At 38.3% G+C, this 19,862-nt stretch overlaps 1 protein-coding gene and 1 long non-coding RNA gene across 4 annotated transcripts; both read right to left on the bottom strand.

Annotated features, from left to right (window-relative positions):
* Positions 1-13,640: 13,640 nt before the first annotated feature.
* Positions 13,641-14,643, bottom strand: LOC110865772. 2 transcript variants are annotated; one of them, XR_004861060.1, is made up of 3 exons: positions 14,044-14,643; positions 13,864-13,941; positions 13,641-13,758 (listed from the first exon to the last, which is right to left on the bottom strand). It is a non-coding gene; the product is annotated as an uncharacterized LOC110865772 (long non-coding RNA). The 2 variants fall into 2 exon arrangements; XR_002550951.2 differs by having other exon boundaries at positions 14,054-14,640.
* Positions 14,644-15,392: 749 nt separating this feature from the next.
* On the bottom strand, positions 15,393-19,485 carry LOC110865773 (putative tRNA (cytidine(32)/guanosine(34)-2'-O)-methyltransferase). 2 transcript variants are annotated; one of them, XM_022115088.2, is made up of 12 exons: positions 19,340-19,466; positions 19,022-19,055; positions 18,782-18,851; positions 18,600-18,693; positions 18,427-18,476; positions 17,565-17,708; positions 17,401-17,461; positions 17,240-17,292; positions 17,066-17,158; positions 16,837-16,900; positions 15,885-15,992; positions 15,393-15,788 (listed from the first exon to the last, which is right to left on the bottom strand). In XM_022115088.2, exons 3-12 carry the CDS (start codon positions 18,806-18,808, stop codon positions 15,556-15,558), a joined length of 927 nt encoding a protein of 308 aa, XP_021970780.1. In that variant the 5' UTR covers positions 18,809-18,851; positions 19,022-19,055; positions 19,340-19,466; the 3' UTR covers positions 15,393-15,555. The 2 variants fall into 2 exon arrangements, with proteins under 2 accessions (XP_021970780.1, XP_021970779.1); XM_022115087.2 differs by lacking the exon at positions 19,022-19,055 and having other exon boundaries at positions 19,340-19,485.
* Positions 19,486-19,862: the final 377 nt, after the last annotated feature.

Genomic DNA, 19,862 nt, shown 5'->3' with positions numbered 1-19,862 from the left:
CTCCAAGTGCGAATTCTGGTGGAGGAGGTTCAGTTTCTGGGGCACATCGTGAATAGTCAGGGTATCCATGTCGATCCTGCGAAGATTGAAGCTGTCAAAAGCTGGATTACGCCTAAGAACCCGTCTGAAGTTCGTTCTTTTCTCGGACTAGCGGGCTATTATCGACGATTCATTGAAGGGTTCTTCAAGATCGTTGTGCCACTTACCTCTCTTACTCATAAGGACAAGCCTTTTGTGTGGGGAAACGCACAAGAGACTGCCTTTCAAACCCTTAAGCATATGTTGTGCAACGCTCCAATTCTTACGCTGCCCGACGGAAGCGACAACTTCATTGTCTACTGTGATGCTTCTAACCTTGGTCTTGGCTGTGTTCTCATGCAGCGAGACAAGGTTATAGCCTACGCATCTCGTCAGCTCAAGATCCACGAGAAGAACTATACAACCCATGACCTCGAGCTAGGCGCGGTTGTCTTTGCATTGAAGATTTGGCGACACTACCTGTATGGCACTAGGTGTACGATCTACACTAATCACAGGAGTTTACAACACATCTTTAATCAGAGAGAGCTTAATATGCGTCAACGCCGATGGGTAGAACTTCTCAATGATTACGACTGTGAGATTCGTTATCACCCAGGCAAGGCGAATGTGGGTGCCGACGCGCTCAGCAGAAAGAGTTACGTGCTCAGTACCCGAAACATCCAAGCCCAGCACAACCTCGAGACCCGATTTACGACTGTGAATAGTAGGAAGTAACAACGCGATAAAGTTAATCAATCAATAATAAAGCTAATCGATTCATCAATCAAACTCGAGACTCGAATTGTGTGAACCCTGGTATGGATATACGTGTGTGTGTGCCTTATGTGTTACTTGTGCGTGTTTACTTTATGTTTGGTGTGGTATTCAAGCGAATCAATCGAAACTCGAATCAAAACCCGAAAAGCAATCGAAATCGACACCGAAACGTGATTTATAGATGATTGTATGTTAGATATAGTAGTTGAGACTGAAAGTAATTTGACTAGGAACTCTACCGTATTCGCACCATCATCCATCGAAATCGAAACATCGAAAATCGTCACGAAATACTCAAAGTGGGTCGCGGATCGAACAGGAGACATCCTGATCGAACAGGCCAGCTGATCGGCTAGCATCTTCCTAGCCGATCGAGCAGCCCATTCGATCGGAGCTCCTGGCCGATCGGCTGCCACTTTCCCCTTTTGGAAGCCTATAAATAGGGTTGTCCTTATCTTCATTTCCACTTTTGGAAAGTTCTGACCGGCCAGCACCTATTCTTCACCTTTTCTCAGATTTCTCTCAACTCCGGTAAGTTTCCACTCTAATTCTTGTACGTTTTTGATCATTGCATGATTCTACACCTTTCTAACTTTCAAATCTTGAATTCTAACCGTGAAATCACCAAGATCTAGGTGTTCTTGGGTGATGTCATCATGGTGTTCTTCAAGAACAGCATGTTTTGGCATCATTCAACCATGAATGGCTTAGACCTAACCGATTTCCACATAAACAAACTAGGATTCACTGGATTCTTAACATATCTCACTGTGGAAAGGATTGAAAGAAGGATTTTCCCGACTATCTTTCAACGCTTTTACACTCAATGCCTTAAAATCGATAGAAACGAAGCTTGACCCAACTGACTAGCCATTCTAACAGTCAAAAGGTTCAAGATTCGGGTTCTACCCACGAGGTTCATCGATTTCGGGTTAAACGTTAAACCGACGTTCCGAACAGTTCACCGACCGGACTTGGGTAATTCTTGTCCGAACCAGTGAAACAAGTAAGAACCCGTGTTCTATGGTTCAACTCATTATCAACATACCTCAAAATCATATCAAATCAAGCAGCCAAGTGTTAGACGAAAGGCCGACCAGGTCAGAGATGCTGGCCGAACGGCTAGGCTGTTCAAACAAACAGCCCAGCCGATCGAACATACCAGCCGATCGGCTAGCACATGGCCCCACACTTTTCAAGTTTCACGAAGTATGTTATTGACGGAGTGATGTTCGATCGAATACGCTACTCGATTCGTAAACATTACTCTTCGGATCATGAGATACTATGCTTCAACACTTAATCTTTTTTGCAACTCGTTCGGAGTATGGTGTAACAGCCGATTGAACAGGCCGTTCGATCGAGTGACATCCCATAGAGAACTACTTCTGAAGTCCTAACCGATCGGCTAAGCCGGCCGATCGAACAGACCGTTCGATTGACCAACTTGAAAGGTAGGAACACTTCAGTGTTCTCAAATGCTGCAACGAAAACTTCAAAAGTTCAAATCCTCAAACACAAACACACCAGAGGAAGAAACAATCCACTCGAATGGCCCAGCCGATCGAGCCTACCGGCCGATCGAACAGGACTGTCCAACCGGACATACCAGCCGACCGAACACCCCGTTCGATCGAACCTGCCGTTCGATCGACCAGTCCATTCGATCCATTCACACTTGTCTTATTTTCCACGTTACTCATTGTTGTGCTATCGAACTATTCAGGCTAACCCTACTCTCAGCGCTCCCTTCAATCCATCACCAATCACTGTGAGTATACTCGATCCCTTTTTGCTTTTAGCACTTTTGGGTGTTACATACGTTGCTTATACCAAAACACAAATGATCACACTACTCAAACTATTTGAACGCTAACCAATATGCATGTATTACGTGACTTAATGAATGCCTGTTGATCGTGTTTACACGTGGAATGCTGTCTACCTGCCTTAACGATGTAGTACTATAGTTTGGACTCAGCACCCGTTCACACGGGGGTTGTTAAGGACAATTACTTGCATGGATTACGGTGGTAATCATGTATTGCGAACTGTCTCGGACGGTCAACCCGCAGTCATTGGTATCGATAGGTCCATGTCGATAATTAACATGCTTCGTTTTCCTCTGTGTACGTGCTGGTTATGCGTAAACTATTCGAACTCTATATGCTATTATCAAACTTGTATGCTCACCTTTACATTTTATGTATTGACTTTATTTTAACGTATGTGACAGGTAATTAGGATGCTTACTTGCTAGGAAAGCGAGGCTTGAATAAGTTTCTAGAAGCCCCCAACAAATAGTTGTCTGCCAAGAACAAGCGTCTAAGGCATAGTTGTCTGTAGATCTTGTCCTCTAGCATTACAGCCAGAAAATCATCAGAATAGGGGTCTAGAAGCAGATAAGCAATTGCTGTAATAATATTTGAATCTGAGTTGTCGGAACAGAATTTCTTGTTTGGATGATTATCTGTAATGACATGTTTGTTTATTCGGGATACGGTATGGGACGTATCTTTAACTGGATTATATAAATAGTTGTTATGGAAACTTCTGAACAATCTGTTTCGCTCAGTGCCGCGCCCCGATGATTCCGCCATCGGTTGGGGTGTGACAGTGACGGTGGTGGTGACGGTGGTGGTGAGGATTGACGGTGACGGTGGCGGTGAGGATTGACGATGACCGTGATGTGGTGGATCTGGGTGGTGGAGGTTGAAGAGGAGAGGAGAGAAGAGGTTTGAAGACATGGGTATAAGTCTGCTTGGTGAAGAGGTGAGGCAGAGGTAAAAGGTCTGCAGATCTTCAAGAAAACAAACAAGCTGCAGGACTCTTATGTCTGCGCGCGTCTGCGCGACGTAGACATAAGTGCTCAGAAGAGCTTTTACCCAGAAAACAAACACCACCTAAGTCTCTAATATTTTCAAACCGTCATGTACTTTTACATATATTTCTTATAACTATTTTATTTGTTTTAATAATAAAATATAAAATATGATTAAAAATATAAAAACATATTATTTAACATATTTAAAAATTTTATAATCGAGACAAAAATTTAAAATTTAGAGAGACAATAAATATAACTTTACAATAGTTAAAACAATGCATTGCATAAAAGAAATTTGATAAGGTTTCAAATATGTTACACAAGATCAGCTTTAAGTTGACGATGAATTATCGCATACATGCATAATGCATTCACCTTTGTGTGTATTCTTCAAATTCATGAGCACCTTTGTGGGTTCATCATTATTGCTATCATCATCGCCATCACTAGCTAGCCAATTACTTATGGAAAATCCTTCATCATATACAAACATATGTTGCATAATAATGCATGCAAACATTATATCTTTAAATGTTAATTATACTTTTCGTCCTTTATGTTTTTAGCAAGTTGCAATTGATGACCTTTAACTTCAATAATTACAGTCACATTCCTTTTTTTTGCAAAACCTGTTACACTATACGTCCTTTGACCCTAACCTGGTTAAAACTTTCAGTTAAGTGAGGTCATGTGCAACCCATGTGAGGGCAAAACAGTCAATTAATACATAAAAAAGAATGTCAAAATTAAAAAAAAAATCTATAACCCAAAACCATCATCATCTCTCTCTCTCTCTCTCTCTCTCTCTCTCTCTCTCTCTCTCTCTCTCTCTACATACCACTCAGATCTGATGAAAGATCTAAAAGACAACATCAAGATCCAACCCATCAAGATCCAGCCCCTCACATTCACAAAATCCACGCTGTTGAACTCGACACCATTTCCGATTCGCAGTTCTTGACCGAAGGAGACACATTGGTGTCGTGGACAGGAGTCTTGTGGTGGTTCCGATTTAGGTTAAACAAGGTCCGACGAGAACAAAGCTTATAAGGTTCGGCTTTCCGGTGAGAACAAGATCCGACGTGTCACACCCCCAAATTACCACCTAGGGTATGTCCCTATTGGAGGTGCAACGATCCAACAAAGAGCCACCAATCATATCAAACACAAGTCATAATGTATTGAAATACCCAATTGAAAGAAATGTATCGTTTGAAAAGTTAGACCAAAACCAAAGTATTGAGCGGAAGCATAAATGTATAAATGGGTAAATGTATCGAAACCAAATCAATGTAATTGTTTATCATGACCATAACTACTCCAGCAGCATCAGACGGCAAGTTCCCAAGTTCCTTCAATAATTACCTACAAGCATGTAAACAAGTGTGTCAGACTACGCTGGTGAGTTCAAGGTTTGTGTTTGTTTACCAAGTTGTGTTACCAGTCATGTGAGTAAAACAGTGTACAAGACAATATGTTGTTTGTTGTTATGATGTTTGATGTTTCGATGTTGTTATTACTCGATTACCGAATGGCCATATGATATGTGATTGCCAACCCCAATGCCTCTATCAAAGCATTGGTCATGTTTTAAGGTAATTAGTTCACGCCCGTTCTCCTCGAACGTCGTGAGGGTGCCAAACCTAATAGCGCTATCAACTAATAACCCCCGTTGCCCTACAAGCAACGTGCCGGTAGATATTGTGGTCTTACAATGATAGAAAACTGAGTACAATAACCAACATCCCATTACCCATGCATTCCTCCTCGGAACGTTACCCGTTATCCCTTCCCTGGGATCCATGCTTGAGAAAAGAGCAATGAACTCACCTTTGGTTTGCTCGGTATGCTAACTATGTGTTTGAAAGTAAACAATCACGTCCTATAGTGCATGTATACTTAATCAGTTTCAGGTTTGCAATGTTTCACATACAATCTATGTCATAAAGTGCTTAACAATTAACATCATGTATCACGTAAGTTGTTTAACCAACTAACAAGTCTAACAGAGTTAACATACCACAGAATTAACGTATCAACCAAGTTATCATTCCAATAGGGTTATATGACTGAACGGGGTTTGTAAGATTAATAGAGTTAATATATCCACAAGATATTAACAGAGTTAACATATATGATTTAATAGACACTTGGGCCGAAAACCACATATATATATAACCGTAAACCTTGGGCCGAAAATACAAGTCTGGGCCGATATCTTCTTTGGTTTTCATCGGGCCTCAATTGTGACAAAAACACAAGTGTTTTTCGTTAATAATCATCATCCATACAGTTTCAATGTAATGACCATTGCTGTTAATATAATGAATCCTATTATGCAATTCTTAAATGTGTTCACAACACTCATTATTTATCACACATAATTAAACTTCTATATCATCATATTAACCATCTTTCTTGTCAACACATGACCATAACATGCATAAATTATTGCCCTGACATTATTTAATTATTACCCCATGTTGACCCCATCCCCAAGATAATTATGATATCATCACCGTGAACAAGCAGCCCCCCTTTCTCATGTGTAAATATCGATGGTCCAATAGAATCTTTTAGAAGCCTTAAATTGTTGTCAGTTTACTTTATCTACTCACTTGTAAGCCGCCCCTAATACCCAACCCAATGGTTACTTTATTGTTTCCTATTTGAGCGGCCCAATGGCATCAAGAGGTGTGTGGCCCCTCTTGTGAACATCCATATTAATCAACAGAAGCACATTAATCCAATTCATATAAAATTCTAACACTTACAACCGGCAACATAAATGGAGTCACATGGCTGTCGGTTTCTTTGATTATCCCATCCACTGGTATAGTGGATTTGATTCGTTCAAGGTTACCTCACATGATAATCATTATCTTATTCATAATAACAACCACATTTAAATCGATCCTATATCCATATACATCTTTTGGTCCAATGATCATTTAACACACATGTGGTTTGGTCCAATAATCACACAACAACATAATATTATACTTTGACGTCATTTAACATGAAACAAGAATGGAATAAGCATATATTTATTATCATATAAACGCACACCATGAAACAAGAATGGAATAAGCATATTTGACTAACCAGAAACTTGAGCGCTAAAGGGTGATATCTCGAACAGGGGGGGGGGGTTTCCACTGAATTCGTGCGATCAGGTAAGCAACAGGGTTTGTTCGTTGGTTATACGTTAATCCAATTATAAGGGAGTAAGTTACGTATCCTTGTTAGTCAAGGAAGTCTAATAGCCAAAGTTTTGGGGCGGTTAGGTTGCTAGCTGAAGTGATGAGCAAGTAATGGGCTCAAGCCCAATCCATTCAATCCATCGAGGAATCAGGGAGGGAAGTTGTGTAATGCTTGGGAATTATGAAGAATAAAATGCACATGCTATCAAATTGCAATTCAAAGCACATGGTTGTTTGATTCTAAAATACAATCCGAAGCTCAGGTTATCTAGTGATCGACTACAGGTGCGGCCCTAGATTAGTGGTCCAATACTAACAACGATATTATGTGTTACCTAGCCAAGTCATTCTATAATTAGCTTAACGAAGTTATTATAAATTAGAACATTAACGCGAAGAAGAGAGATAATAAAGAGTTAAGATCACAGTATTCAACGTTGCTAACCTCAAGGGTTCGAGTTGTCACATCATCCCCAACTTGAAAGAAATTTCGTCCCGAAATTGGCAAGCGTCAAGTGTGAGAGAAACGAAGTGAGAAATCAGGATTGTTGCGGGTTCTGCTCAGTTGTGACACGACGACTTCAGATCTGACTGAACTTCTAGTTTAGGCTTTCAGGTGACCCATACCTGACATTATAGTTCCAATTTAGGATAAACAAGGACTCGATTTGGTAGTCGTCATGCAGATTTGGGTTTAGGGTTTTCAGATGGTAGTGGGAAGCCTCCATCTGATCCAGGTTGTAGGGGGTTTAGGTTTCTAGATTGTCACTCAGATTTGTTTGAGGGTGGTTAGTGGTGGTTGAAGGAGGTGAGTTGGTTGTGGTGTGAGGGTGGTTAGTGGTGGTTGCAGGTGATGGGTATAGATAGGGAGAGACAGATGAGGTGGATTAAGTGACGTATTAATTTTTTAATAAATAGGTAAAAGAATAATTATACCCTCATGTGCAATGCACATGACTATATTTAACCATGAAAAGTAATTAGGTTAGGACAAATGGACATAAGGTGTAACGTGTTTTACAATTAAAGGACTGATACTGTAATTATTGAAGTTAAAGGTCATCTATTGCAATCCGCTACAAACATAAAGGACGAAAATTGTAATTTACCCTATCTTTTATTGCGTTCATACTCCAAACTCTTGTTGCCATAATACGATTCTCCATTGGGCTTGAAGGACACCTATGTATTTGTTTTAATGTAGTCCATCTATGATATATACTGAAGAAACACCAAGTCTAAATCGTCGGGTTTATTCTTGTAGAAATGGTGTCGCTAAGAATGGTTAATCCAGATTATTTCCTCGATGATGATCTGAGTTTGATCTGCAAAACAAAACACCATAACACTTGTTACAAGGAGGAGATGTGGGGGGTTCTCCTTTTAACCACCCTCTGGCGTGAGAATAAGTATCGTTTAAGAAGAGTAAACGAGTGTGTGTTAAGAGTGAGAGAGCCGATCCTTAAACCTTTGGTTGAAGGCTGGTATTTATAGCTGAAAAGTGTGGAGAAGAAGATGGGCCGATGGGCCTTGGGTCGGACGTCCCCAACAAGGAACATCCTATTTGTATCCTTTGACATGACCGTTATTGTTTGTAGAGGATTGAGACGTTGGCGCACGGTGATTAGAGCCACGTGGCCTGAGGGTTATCCTTTTTGTTGAGTATATCCCCAGCTGTAAGTGGAGATCATGGAGCACTGAACGGCGCAACTTGATTGGTTGTACGTCATTGTCCTTTTGTACTTCTTGTCTCCTGCACGATTGGCCATCGTGGGAGTTGTCTGGTCATGGCCCGATGCATGTTGATTGGCTACAGCCCTTGCCATACCATTTGTACTATTGTACTCGTCTTAGCTGTCATTGCGCTCCATGCGCCGGTCTGGGCCTGTGCGCATGCTCTAGTAGTAACTAAGTATAGTTCTGTTAAGTCTGGGTATGCTCCTCTATACACATGTCTTGTAATGCCCTGAGCAGGATTCAAGACCATACCCCTTCGTATACTATCTACAAAATATTATCCTTGCATGCAATTGTCCCATTCACTTTATAAATAATTGCCTGCGTGCACACAACCATCTAAGATGTAGTCGAATACTAGAGATGATTGATTTCTGTTGATGTCATTTGACATTCTAACCAAAGGGGGTCAAGAGGGTCCGCCAACTGCTGGTCGTAGAAATTTTATTGGATTTGTATATATAAAATATGAGATTTTTATATGAAAACCTCAACAACATATCTACAGAAGCTTTGTAGAGATTTGTTTATAGTTCTTTCACCCATGCATGTGTATCCGTCGAATTGATCACTCAATGTGCCATATGTTAGAAGTGTTTTCTTGAATATGTGAAGAACGCTTTTTACCTAAATGGCTAAACCCCTCATATCATTATAAAGAAAAGAAAAATTGTGACTCCTTCAACAATTCGATGAAGAATCGTTTGCTCATCCATAATCCTCATATAGTCAGTCATATGGACAAAGTGTCATAAAAAATGGTTACAGACAAAAATAGTCTTTCAATCTTCACGACCTTAAAAACTGTTAGTCACTTTAAGTATTAAAATAATAATAATAAAGAAACCAATAAAGATATAGAATCAATGAAATGAAATGATGGATAAATAATTTCACATGAATGTATGATTAAAAAAGGGTATAAAAAATGAAAAAAAGAGGCAGGCGTATAACATGGCAGCCAACCATGAATGCCATCAAAGCTGACCCCACTTCATCGCCGGGTCACCATGCACGAAGATGCTCGCTCCACTTTGCTTGCATATTACAACATGCTTTCTCTTCAATCTTAGTTTAACTATTATTAATATATTGTTAAGTCCTAATCCGATGTCGTACTTTTTCATTTTTGAGTTATTTGTTTATTGTGGTTTAGTAAAAAGATTGATCTTATGGTCAACCGGCTTTTAAAATTTATTTTCATAACTGGTCAACTTGTTTGGGTATTTTAGATAAAGAAATTACAAGTGTTATGTTTGAATCTATGTTGTCAAAAGCGCACTACACGCGCGCAAAGGTGCAGCGCAGGGCAGCTATTGCGCCTCGTGGTGACCTAAGCGACGATTTGGGTTTTTTTTTTTGTATAAGCGACGTTCGGGCGCTCGCCTGGAGCTGGGCGCAGGAACAACAAGGCGAGCTTAATCGAAAAAAGAAACCGATCTGAAATGGAAGAAAAGGGTCGGTATTGAAAGACAGAGGGAGTAGAAAGATAGAAAACTGGTTTAGCAACTTCAAAAATACGTTGAAGCTGGTAAACTTGTGGATTAGCAGCTTACCTTAAGCTAGAAAAGTTGTAACCCTAATTGTCTGACGGCTTTTCAAAAGACTGAACCCTAATCACTGTATATCGGGCTGGGGCATCATTATATTTATGTAACAAAATTGGGAATTTATTTTAATAAAATAGATAGGTGGCCCAATTGATTATTTTTAACTGTTTTTTTAATTTTATTGTTTTAAATTTGTTACGATTACTAAATATATATTGTAATAAAACATTAATTATTATTATTATTATTATTATTATTATTATTATTATTATTATTATTATTATTCTAAAAAGATATAATAATAATTTTCTATTATATTTGTATATTAGTGATAAACTATTAATTTTTTATGTTTATTAAATATATTTTTTATTATTGCGCCTTACTTAAAAAAAAACACTCGCTTTTTTTGCGCCTTGCGCCTAGGCTCCAGGCAAGCTCTTTGCACCTTGAGCTTTTGACAACATAGGTTCGAGTTATATGATTTTGCGTGTTTACAAATTAGGTTGATGTACTTGATATGGATAAGGGCATCTCCAGTGGACGTCTACCCGGTGGATGTTGAGCACATCAGCTACAAACATCCACGCCATAGAGGGCTTTCTCTCTCAAACACATACATACACATTTTTTTCGCAGACTCCGTTGTGGATGGTCTGAACATATGGGTCATGTTTGGTAAATAAATTCAACTCATTAACTCGAAACCATGCACGCAACAAGAATAACAACCATGTTACATACTTGCACAAAATGACCGATATACAGTTGTGATTGAACTAGGGTGCTAAAACCGAATAAAGCAATAATAAGTACTACACCTCATGATAATATAGTGATTTCCAACCAGGATTAAAAGTTTTAATTTTAATTGAGTAGTGATTGGTATGTGATTAAATAAAGATGTTGGGGACATGACAAAGTCAAGAGTTTTTGTATCTAGATATCGTGAAGCCACACATGATTAAAAATAGTTGGTGTATGGAGACGAACTTCAATTTTTTTTTCAAACTACTTGCGATGCTACATGAAAGAGTTTTACGTCATCGCAAAAGGGCACATTGACTATACATCAACTACTATACTAGAATCCTTTTAACACGTATCTAAATATGTCTGAACGAACCTTACGTGAAAGTCTTCAATACTTTTGCAAATGTGCTATTCAGTTGTATGGAAATGAATACTTGCGCCGATTGACTTCAAAGGACATACAACTTTTGAACGTTGCACATGAAAGCAAATATATGGATTTTTTTGGAATGCTAGTAGGTAGTATTGATTGTACACATTGGGCTTGGAGGAATTATTCAATGGTATGGTGAAGTCTTTACATGAAAGATGACCACGAATACCTAACAATTATGCTCGAAACGGTCGCCTCCCATGACTTTTAGTTTTGTCGTGCCTTTTTGGTGTTGCTGGTTCCAACAACAATCTCACGTCCTTTATCATTCGCCATTATTCAATGACATTGTCCATGGATCTGCACCAAAGTGTTCATTTGAGGTACAAGGACGTGGAACGAAGGTTTGGTGTCCTAAAACTTGGTGATCTACAGTTCCGACGATTGATGTACAAGGACGTGGAACGAAGGTTTAGAAAGATAATGTACGCTTGTATTATATTGGACAATATGATTTGAAAGATGAAGGTGCAAAGATATGTCTTAAACATGTAATGGATCATCCGACGATTGATGTGGATGCAAACCATAATATTCTTAGATAACTGCATTTCACGGAAACCCATAACACCCTTCAATCAGATCTCATTGAGAAAAATTGCAAACGTCACATATCTAACCTAGACGAAGTAGATCCTTAGTTGTATTTTTTTATATGTTTTTTTATTTTTATTATACCTTTATTTAATAAATGTTATGTTTCTAAAATAGTTGTAGTATGTTATATGTGTGTGCCCAATTATAAATGTATATAAAAAATGATTAAATAAATGAACAAAAGTAATCAAATATCAAATAGTAGTTAGATAATTAATAAATAACTAACAAGATAAGCTCGAAGCGCTCATGGCATTATAGCCAATTGACATCTTAGTGGTGGGATAAGGCTTGTCACCATTAGGTTATGGGTTCGATTCCCACAAGGGGGTTTTCCCAAATTTATTGGGTCTCCTCCTGAATTGGTGTATAGACATTATTGCATAGTAGAGATGAATATGATCGGGTGGTTTCACTAATGGCATGATGATACTCTACTGGTACGTCAGTGATCCAAATTTTCCGTTAAAAAAAAAAAAAAAAGATAAGCTCGAAGCGAGTTCGAGCTTTAGACATAGAATTTGACACAAGTAGAGCTTATGGTTGGCTCGACTTGACTCGTTAATACTTTGCATCGGTTTTTAGAATCTTTTCCGGTAAGATAAACCAAAGAGGAAAAATATTAGAAGTACAATGAACCACCATAACTACTTAACTTCATTAAAGAATGTCTTCTTTCTTGAAAAAAGCTTCATTTGTAAACACCAAAAACTTGGTTGGCGTGACAAATTCCTTGGTTTATTTACCAAATTTATCTCGAAATTCCGTAACTTACATTGTTAATGTAACTCTTTCTTTGGTTTCATCGAAAATCTGGGATGATGGGTTAGACTTCACCTATGCACGGTGTGGGGATCAGCCTTGGATCGTCTCCCACCGGCGCCGAACTCAACACCATCCCCCCCCCCATTCGGCATCCCCCACCGGCGCAAGGAGACGTTTGAGCCGGCCCACAAAAAGACAGAAAAATTGACCGTTGTGCACAATGGACCGTTCAAAAATAAATAAATAAATAAATGCCTAAATTATAAATCAACGGCTAGTATTCAAAAATCCACCAAAATCCATAAAGTTTTTTTTTTATAAATTCAACCTTTTTATGATCTAAAGAGAAATGAGCTACTTTAAAAAAATTGCAAGAAAGAATCATGAAAAAGTATGAAAGTTCTTAGGATTTTTTTTTGTTTTTTAAAGAGAAAAATGCCCGGATAGTCCCTGTGGTTTCGCCTTTTTTCACCTATAGTCCCCAACTTTCTAAAACTACCTGAATAGTCCCCAAGTTTTCATTTTTTGTTCCCGGATAGTCCTTGGGTCTAACTTCAGTTTGTTTTCTCTGTTAAGGAGGGTGTGAAATGACAAGAATACCCTTTCCTTAAAAGGCCAAACCATAGGGACTATCCGGGCATCTTCTTCATATTTATTTATAAAACCCCACCACCACACTTCATCTTCAACCTCCACCCACCATCACCCTCCTCCACCCTCCACCATCACCGCCACAGTTTCAGAGAAAACTCGCCCGTCTAAAGGCCAACTGCGATAAAAGTTGGGCTCGGTTCCGAACCGACCTCAAAACTACATCGCCATCATCACCCCCCCCCCCAACCCCCACTCCTCCCCTTCCTGTTTGTTTCTTTGTTTCTGCAACCTGCAAACACCACTGGCCCACCATCGGACAACCACCTGCCATCACCACTGACCCGCCATTATATTGTCGCTTCATGTGTATTTGGGATTTAATGTCAGAATCAAAAAGAACAAGTTCACATAATCAAATAGTCACTACATTTTTGGCACAATCATCACTTTAGTTCACAGTTTCTCAACATCTGGTCCGATGCAGTCGTTTGCCATCTTGACCTGTTAATAGTACAGTCAAAAGCACAAAGACGAACACTTTAAGTAACACTTTCAATGACATATAAACAAGAAATCCATAAGTTGAAATGAATTGAGTGTAAAAACCTCGATTCCAAGGAGTTCTCAGAGTCTTGGCACTAGTGGCTTCAGGCTGAACTTTGGTGTTACACCCTTTGGACGTCCCTATAAACAACAAAAACAAAAAATCTCAGCAGGCATACGAGAGTAACTGACTACTTATTTAACCAGCTTATGCTTATAAGCTGAAGTAGATAATCAGCTTACTGAAAACAACCTAAGTAAAAACATTTGCTCCCAAACACATCTGCTCAACACTTGTTTCCCTCCCAAATGCTCTCATCTACATATTTATCAAACAAAACACAGACAAATCAATTGAAGAACTGATCCATCTCACCTTCCTCTCGATCTCCCTCTCACCTTACACAAAATCCGGTCACCGGATTCCAGATCCGGGCAACGTTTACAAGCAAGACACCCCCCACCACTCGGTTCTTTGCTGATGAAGACCACCGACAGAACCAGGAAGAGACCGGAGAAGGAAAGGGAGCCGCCGCACACGTCCGCCGTAACCAGCCGCCGCACACGTCCGCCGTAACCAGCCGCCACTGTACCACACACCACTGCTCCGCCGCTGTGCCACCACCATCGTCATCACGTATCAATCACCCACCATACCTCCACTCGCACCACTTCCCTGCCATCGCGACCAGGTGGCCGGAGACCACCCGTCTCGATCTCGCCTCTCTCTCCCTCGGTTCTCTCTCTCTCTCGGTCGAATCTCACTCTCTCTCTCTTGGTTATGCAGGTTATGTGTGTATATTGTGAGATAAAACTAATGGGGGCTAGGGTTTTGAAGAAGATGAAGAAGATGCCCATATAGTCCCTATGGTTTATGGTTTGGCCTTTTAAGGAAAGGGTATTTTTGTCATTTCACATCCTCCTTAACAGAGAAAATAAACTGAAGTTAGACCCAGGGACTATCCGGGAACAAAAAATGAAAACTTGGGGACTATTCAGGTAGTTTTAGAAAGTTGGGGACTATAGGTGAAAAAAAGCGAAACCACAGGGACTATCCGGGCATTTTTCTCTTTTTTAAACTTATGTAATGTTTGGTTTTATAATATTAATGAATTTATTTTTTTTTACTTATGTAATGTTTGGTTTTTTAAAAAAGGTAGATAAATTTAAAACAAAATTAATATGGTGGGGTAGGATCATCCTCCATTTCCAGTGTTTCTACCTTGGAGGGGCATCCTCCAAGGACTATGATGTGGCACTTACGTGAAGGATCATCCTCCAAGGGAGGACCATCACCATACCGCATAGCCTTATATTCATCATATAGAGAGGGTTACAATGTCTATAATGATTTCGCCCTCTTGATTCGATGTTCAACTCAGTCACGAACGAAAAAAAATTTACAAGTGTAAGCGAATGAGATTTTCAGAATCTCTTTGGGACGAAAAACCTTTCTGAGAGACCAAGGAAGTTACGAGTCTACATCACAAGTGTCGGATAGCATGTTGTTACGGGCTAATCACATCATGTTATTTGAGATTCAGACTGAGTTTCCGACGGACCATGGACCATCCGTATTACAACATTCAGAATGCATTGATTCGTATGACATTCAACTATTCAAGACATTAAAAGCAATCGAAGGCTATCCGTTGGAATGTTTTTTAACCACTACTTGTAATAATCTAGTTACGATTACAAAATTTAATCGGATTAAGATACAAATTGGCGAATAAGTATGATTAAATAGGGAATTCAAGGATCAAGGGAAAGCTTTTCAAGGCCATGGTTTGAAGCTTTTTTCATTTCAAGAGCTCTCTTATAAGGGGGGTCAATTGGAGGCTGCACAGGGTCCAAAATCTTGTAAGAACCATCAGGGGCTTTAGAAAGCGGATATGATCGGTCCGAGTCATAACCACTAAGGTCTCCACACGCCAGAAATGGTATATAAACCTTGTTTGGCCCTTCTAACCATCCACTACTACAATCTGTCATTTCACAAAGATCAATATATATATATATATATATTAGAAAATCATGAAGAATAAAAATGATATATAAATACACATATAAGAGAGAGAGACCTAAGTCGTCTGCACCAGATGGAGTTCCGACCTTCTCAAGGAGGCGATGCAAATCTTTCTCATTGAAGCCTTCCGGAGGTGAATAATTTTCACAAACAGCAAATGCCTCTGTTTATGACAAAAATAACTAAATAAAATTAAAATAGAAAAAAGTAGTCATTTCCATACTTACATCAGTATCTCAACTATTCCTCAAAATGATAGTTTGCAAGTCATCCTTGATGTATAAAACCAACCTTTAATCCGTACTTACATACTTGATAATTTAATAATTAATATGTTAATGTAAGTTGAGCATTAGAAAAGCTATGCATGCCAATACTATATGTAGCACACATATATAGTTTCTTTGATATAAGCCTTAAAAGGGGTTGGTTTCAGGGTGAACTCTAATAAATTTTGTACCAAACATATCATAAATATTAGGCTTATGGGAAGTCTGGAATAGTCTTAACCATAGTTGTGAATGGCGAATAGCAACAAATGGCGATAAGGTAGGTACCTATATGTTACATAGCGAATAGCGATAAATGGCGAGCGGCTATTTTATAAATAGCGACACTAGAAAAAAAAATTAAAAAAATTGTTTATGTATATTATATCAAAATACCCTGGTATATATGCTATTTTACATATATATTTAACAAAATCCTAAATTCCAGCTATTTTATAGCTATATTTAGGTGCTATTTATATTTAAAAAAATAAAATAAAATGTTGATATCATCGCTATATGTTGCTACAAGCCTAATAGCGAGCCTAGACCTACACGCTACGCTCGCTATCGACAACTATGGTCTTAACAACTATATTTATTAAGTTAGTGTTATTTTAATTATGCATAAAGAGTTAAGCCGCCACACACACCACCCAAATTCTAATACACGTCTAGTGGTCACTTTGGTGTCAGCTATAGACTTGTTCAAATAAACAAGGTTCAAGTGGAACTCACCTATGCTTGAATTTCGGCTACTTTTTGGTTTTGCGAGAGTTACTTCTGTGAAAAATAGTTTTAGCTGCAAGAAAACAGATCATAAGACATTTCAGTAAGATGAATATACTCGACGACAGTACCACAAATGAACTTTATTTAATACTTAATAGCATGTTCATTCATATCCAACAAGAATAAACTAGCTATTGTTTCTCATATCTGGGAAGTCATACAGATGTTTTCGAACCTGACAATATAAAAGGCTTGTATCCTTTCCCCTAAAGATCTTTGCAATAAATTTTCCACCTTTCTTGAGTATGTGAGTCACAATTGTCAACCCCTGAAAATGAAAAATACCATTAAGCTTTATCATATAACATATGGGATTGGTTGAACGAGAATTACAAAAAAAAAAAAATACCGCCAATATTAGTTGTGACTGAACGAATTCATCCATGTCATGAAGTCCAGTTACTGCAGTTATAAGGTGAAAGTACGGTCAATAAAACTGGTCAACCGTCAACCATAATAAGTTGTAGAAATAACGAAAACAAATATGCAAAACTGTATAACTAATCTTACCATCAGGAGCACCGTCACAAACAACTAGGTCAGCCTTGCATCCATCGAAATGCCTAATGACCTGAAAAAAATATACGAAAAAATAAATAAAGAAGTTAAAGCACAAATTAAATACATGTTTTTTTTTTTGGTTTCTTGTAAGAAATAAAAAGATTTCAACACACCACTTCAGCTGTTCTAGCATTAGTTATGTCTCCTTGTACTTGGATGACACCTTCAATCGGAGCCATGGGTTGTAAATCAATGGCCACGATGAGTGGAAGCTCGGATGATAGTTTAGCTGGGAGATACAATTTACGACTCAAAACCTACAAAAAAAGATGTAAATTATTATATAACTAACAAATACCAAATTTGTATGTAAGATTTACTATACATAGTTGTTTGTCTTTTAGTGCATTTTGCGTTTTTTTAGTTTCAATTTTACCCTTATACTTTAAATAAATAATATACACCTTTAACCTGTTTAATTTTTATTTGACTTGATTTTTATTTTAGTCATTAGCTTTTTTTTAAAGTTGAATACGCAACTGTGTTGAAAACCCCATTTAATAACTTTCGTTCATTAACTTCTCTAAAAATATTTAATATATAATGAGTGCCAGTATCGGTGATGGCCCTTACCATTACCGACCAAACATCGGTACTGGTATAGCTGTATAGGTATTATTGCAACTGGTACCGGTATTCGTTTTATGGTTTTCAATCAATGTTAATTATGTGTAGATATCCTTTGGGGTATATGGCGACTATATTTTTTTTGTTTTCTCTTTAGGTTGCTAACCGAATGCCAGTACTGTACGGATACTTAAAGAACTGAATCGATATTGACCGAGTTCCCGCCGCATCGCACGGGAAACCGTGCTAGTTAATGCGACACATGCAATATTAATACCTCAAACAAAATATAAAAAAAAAAAATACATACAGTTAATGATCATCATTTGTGCTAGACCATAGAGGAAAAAAAAAGATATTAATACAATATGACCAGAAATTAAGAGTATAATCTATAGCATGACATACCTGACTCCAGCTACCAGGTGCGGCACAGAGATCTACCACGCGCTTAACTCCTGAGAGTTGATAATATTAGAAATGTGAATGATATAATGCCAAAATAATAATTGCATTGCATCATGGTAAAAAAATCATTTGAATAATGATAATAATTCAGAGTGAGTTGATATGAAATGTACCTTGAAAGATGTTGAACTCCTCATCAATTTGAAGGAGCTTGAAGGCACTTCGGGCACGCCAGCCTTCTTCTTTTGCTTTGCGGTAATAGATATCCTATGTGCACATTAAATTAAACTATAAAGGAGATCGATCGATCACAAATAAAAAGATATGAAAACAAAAATGATAGATAGTATGATACCCTTTTATCTCTCGATGCTTTTCCCATTTTTGCACTTGCTTATCCTTCCTCTAGGATGCACAACGAACCTCTACACAAAGATAGTAGATAAACACTTACAACAACTCTTAACCTCAAAACTAAATTTGCAGTCATGTATCTTTTTTTCTTCTTCTCATTCGAACATGACACATAACAAAGAAAGAAAACTTGACGCATATACTGCAACATTAATAATTTACAAACAAGTCAAAAACTTACTTAAGAATGACCTGGCAAAATGGGCTCGGCGTGTCTGCACAGGCTCAGGTCAGCACGAGCCGATCATAAAAAAAGGGTTCGGGTCAGAAAGGATTCGGGTCGGAACGAGGTGATTTAAAAAATAGTGATTTTGAAAAAGAAGAAACAGGTTTCTTGTTTCTTCCCATATATGTCTCAACTTATAAGCATTTTTCCATTCAGAGATCAAGAAATGGTTCGGGCATAGTCACATAATTCGCTCGGGATGGCGTTTCCGACAACCATAATGGCAACAATTCAAATGTAATAGAGAAGAAATGGTGGCTAATCGAAGCTTACCTGCTTGCTGGCTGATTGAACCTTACCTTCCCTTCCCTGCGAATGGAAGAAGATCCGTCGTCGGCTGTTTTTTCTTTAGGTTTAGAAGATGGAGGAGCGAACAGGGGAGATACGGCTGCTTTTAGTTTAGGGTTATTTTAATTTTAATTTTAATTTTAACTATTTATTATTTGTTGTTTTCATGATTTTCTTTTTTTACCCAAAGTTAAATTATTTTAAGTTTTTTTTTAGAGTTAAATGGCATTTTAGTCCTTGTGGTTTGGGCTATTTTGCCAGTTTAGTCCAAAAGTTTCATTTTTAACCTGTGGGTCCAAAAAGATTTCACAGTTGCCATTTTAGTCCACTTGGTTAACTTCATCCATTTTTTTCTGTTAACGAGAAGGCCAATTCGGTCATTTTGTATGTAATTCTGTTAACTAAAAGGGCAATTCAGCCATATAAAATGACCGAATTGGCCTTCTTGTTAACAGAAAAAATGGATGAAGTTAACCCAGTGGACTAAAATGGCAACTGTGAAACCTTT

This window comes from Helianthus annuus, chromosome 6, assembly GCF_002127325.2.
Source record: "Helianthus annuus cultivar XRQ/B chromosome 6, HanXRQr2.0-SUNRISE, whole genome shotgun sequence".
Taxonomy (NCBI): Eukaryota; Viridiplantae; Streptophyta; class Magnoliopsida; order Asterales; family Asteraceae; genus Helianthus; species Helianthus annuus.
Note: the sequence above shows the minus strand (reverse complement) of the source record. Positions and strands in the feature narration are given on the sequence as shown.

Coding starts and splice junctions, on each gene's coding strand:
- LOC110865773 (XM_022115087.2), bottom strand. CDS start 18,808: ATGGGAAAAGCATCGAGAGATAAAAGG. Junction 17,709..18,426: donor CACCTGGTAGCTGGAGTCAG/GTATGTCATGCT, acceptor CTTTTTTTGTAG/GTTTTGAGTCGTAAATTGTA. Junction 17,159..17,239: donor AGTCACAACTAATATTGGCG/GTATTTTTTTTT, acceptor TTTCATTTTCAG/GGGTTGACAATTGTGACTCA.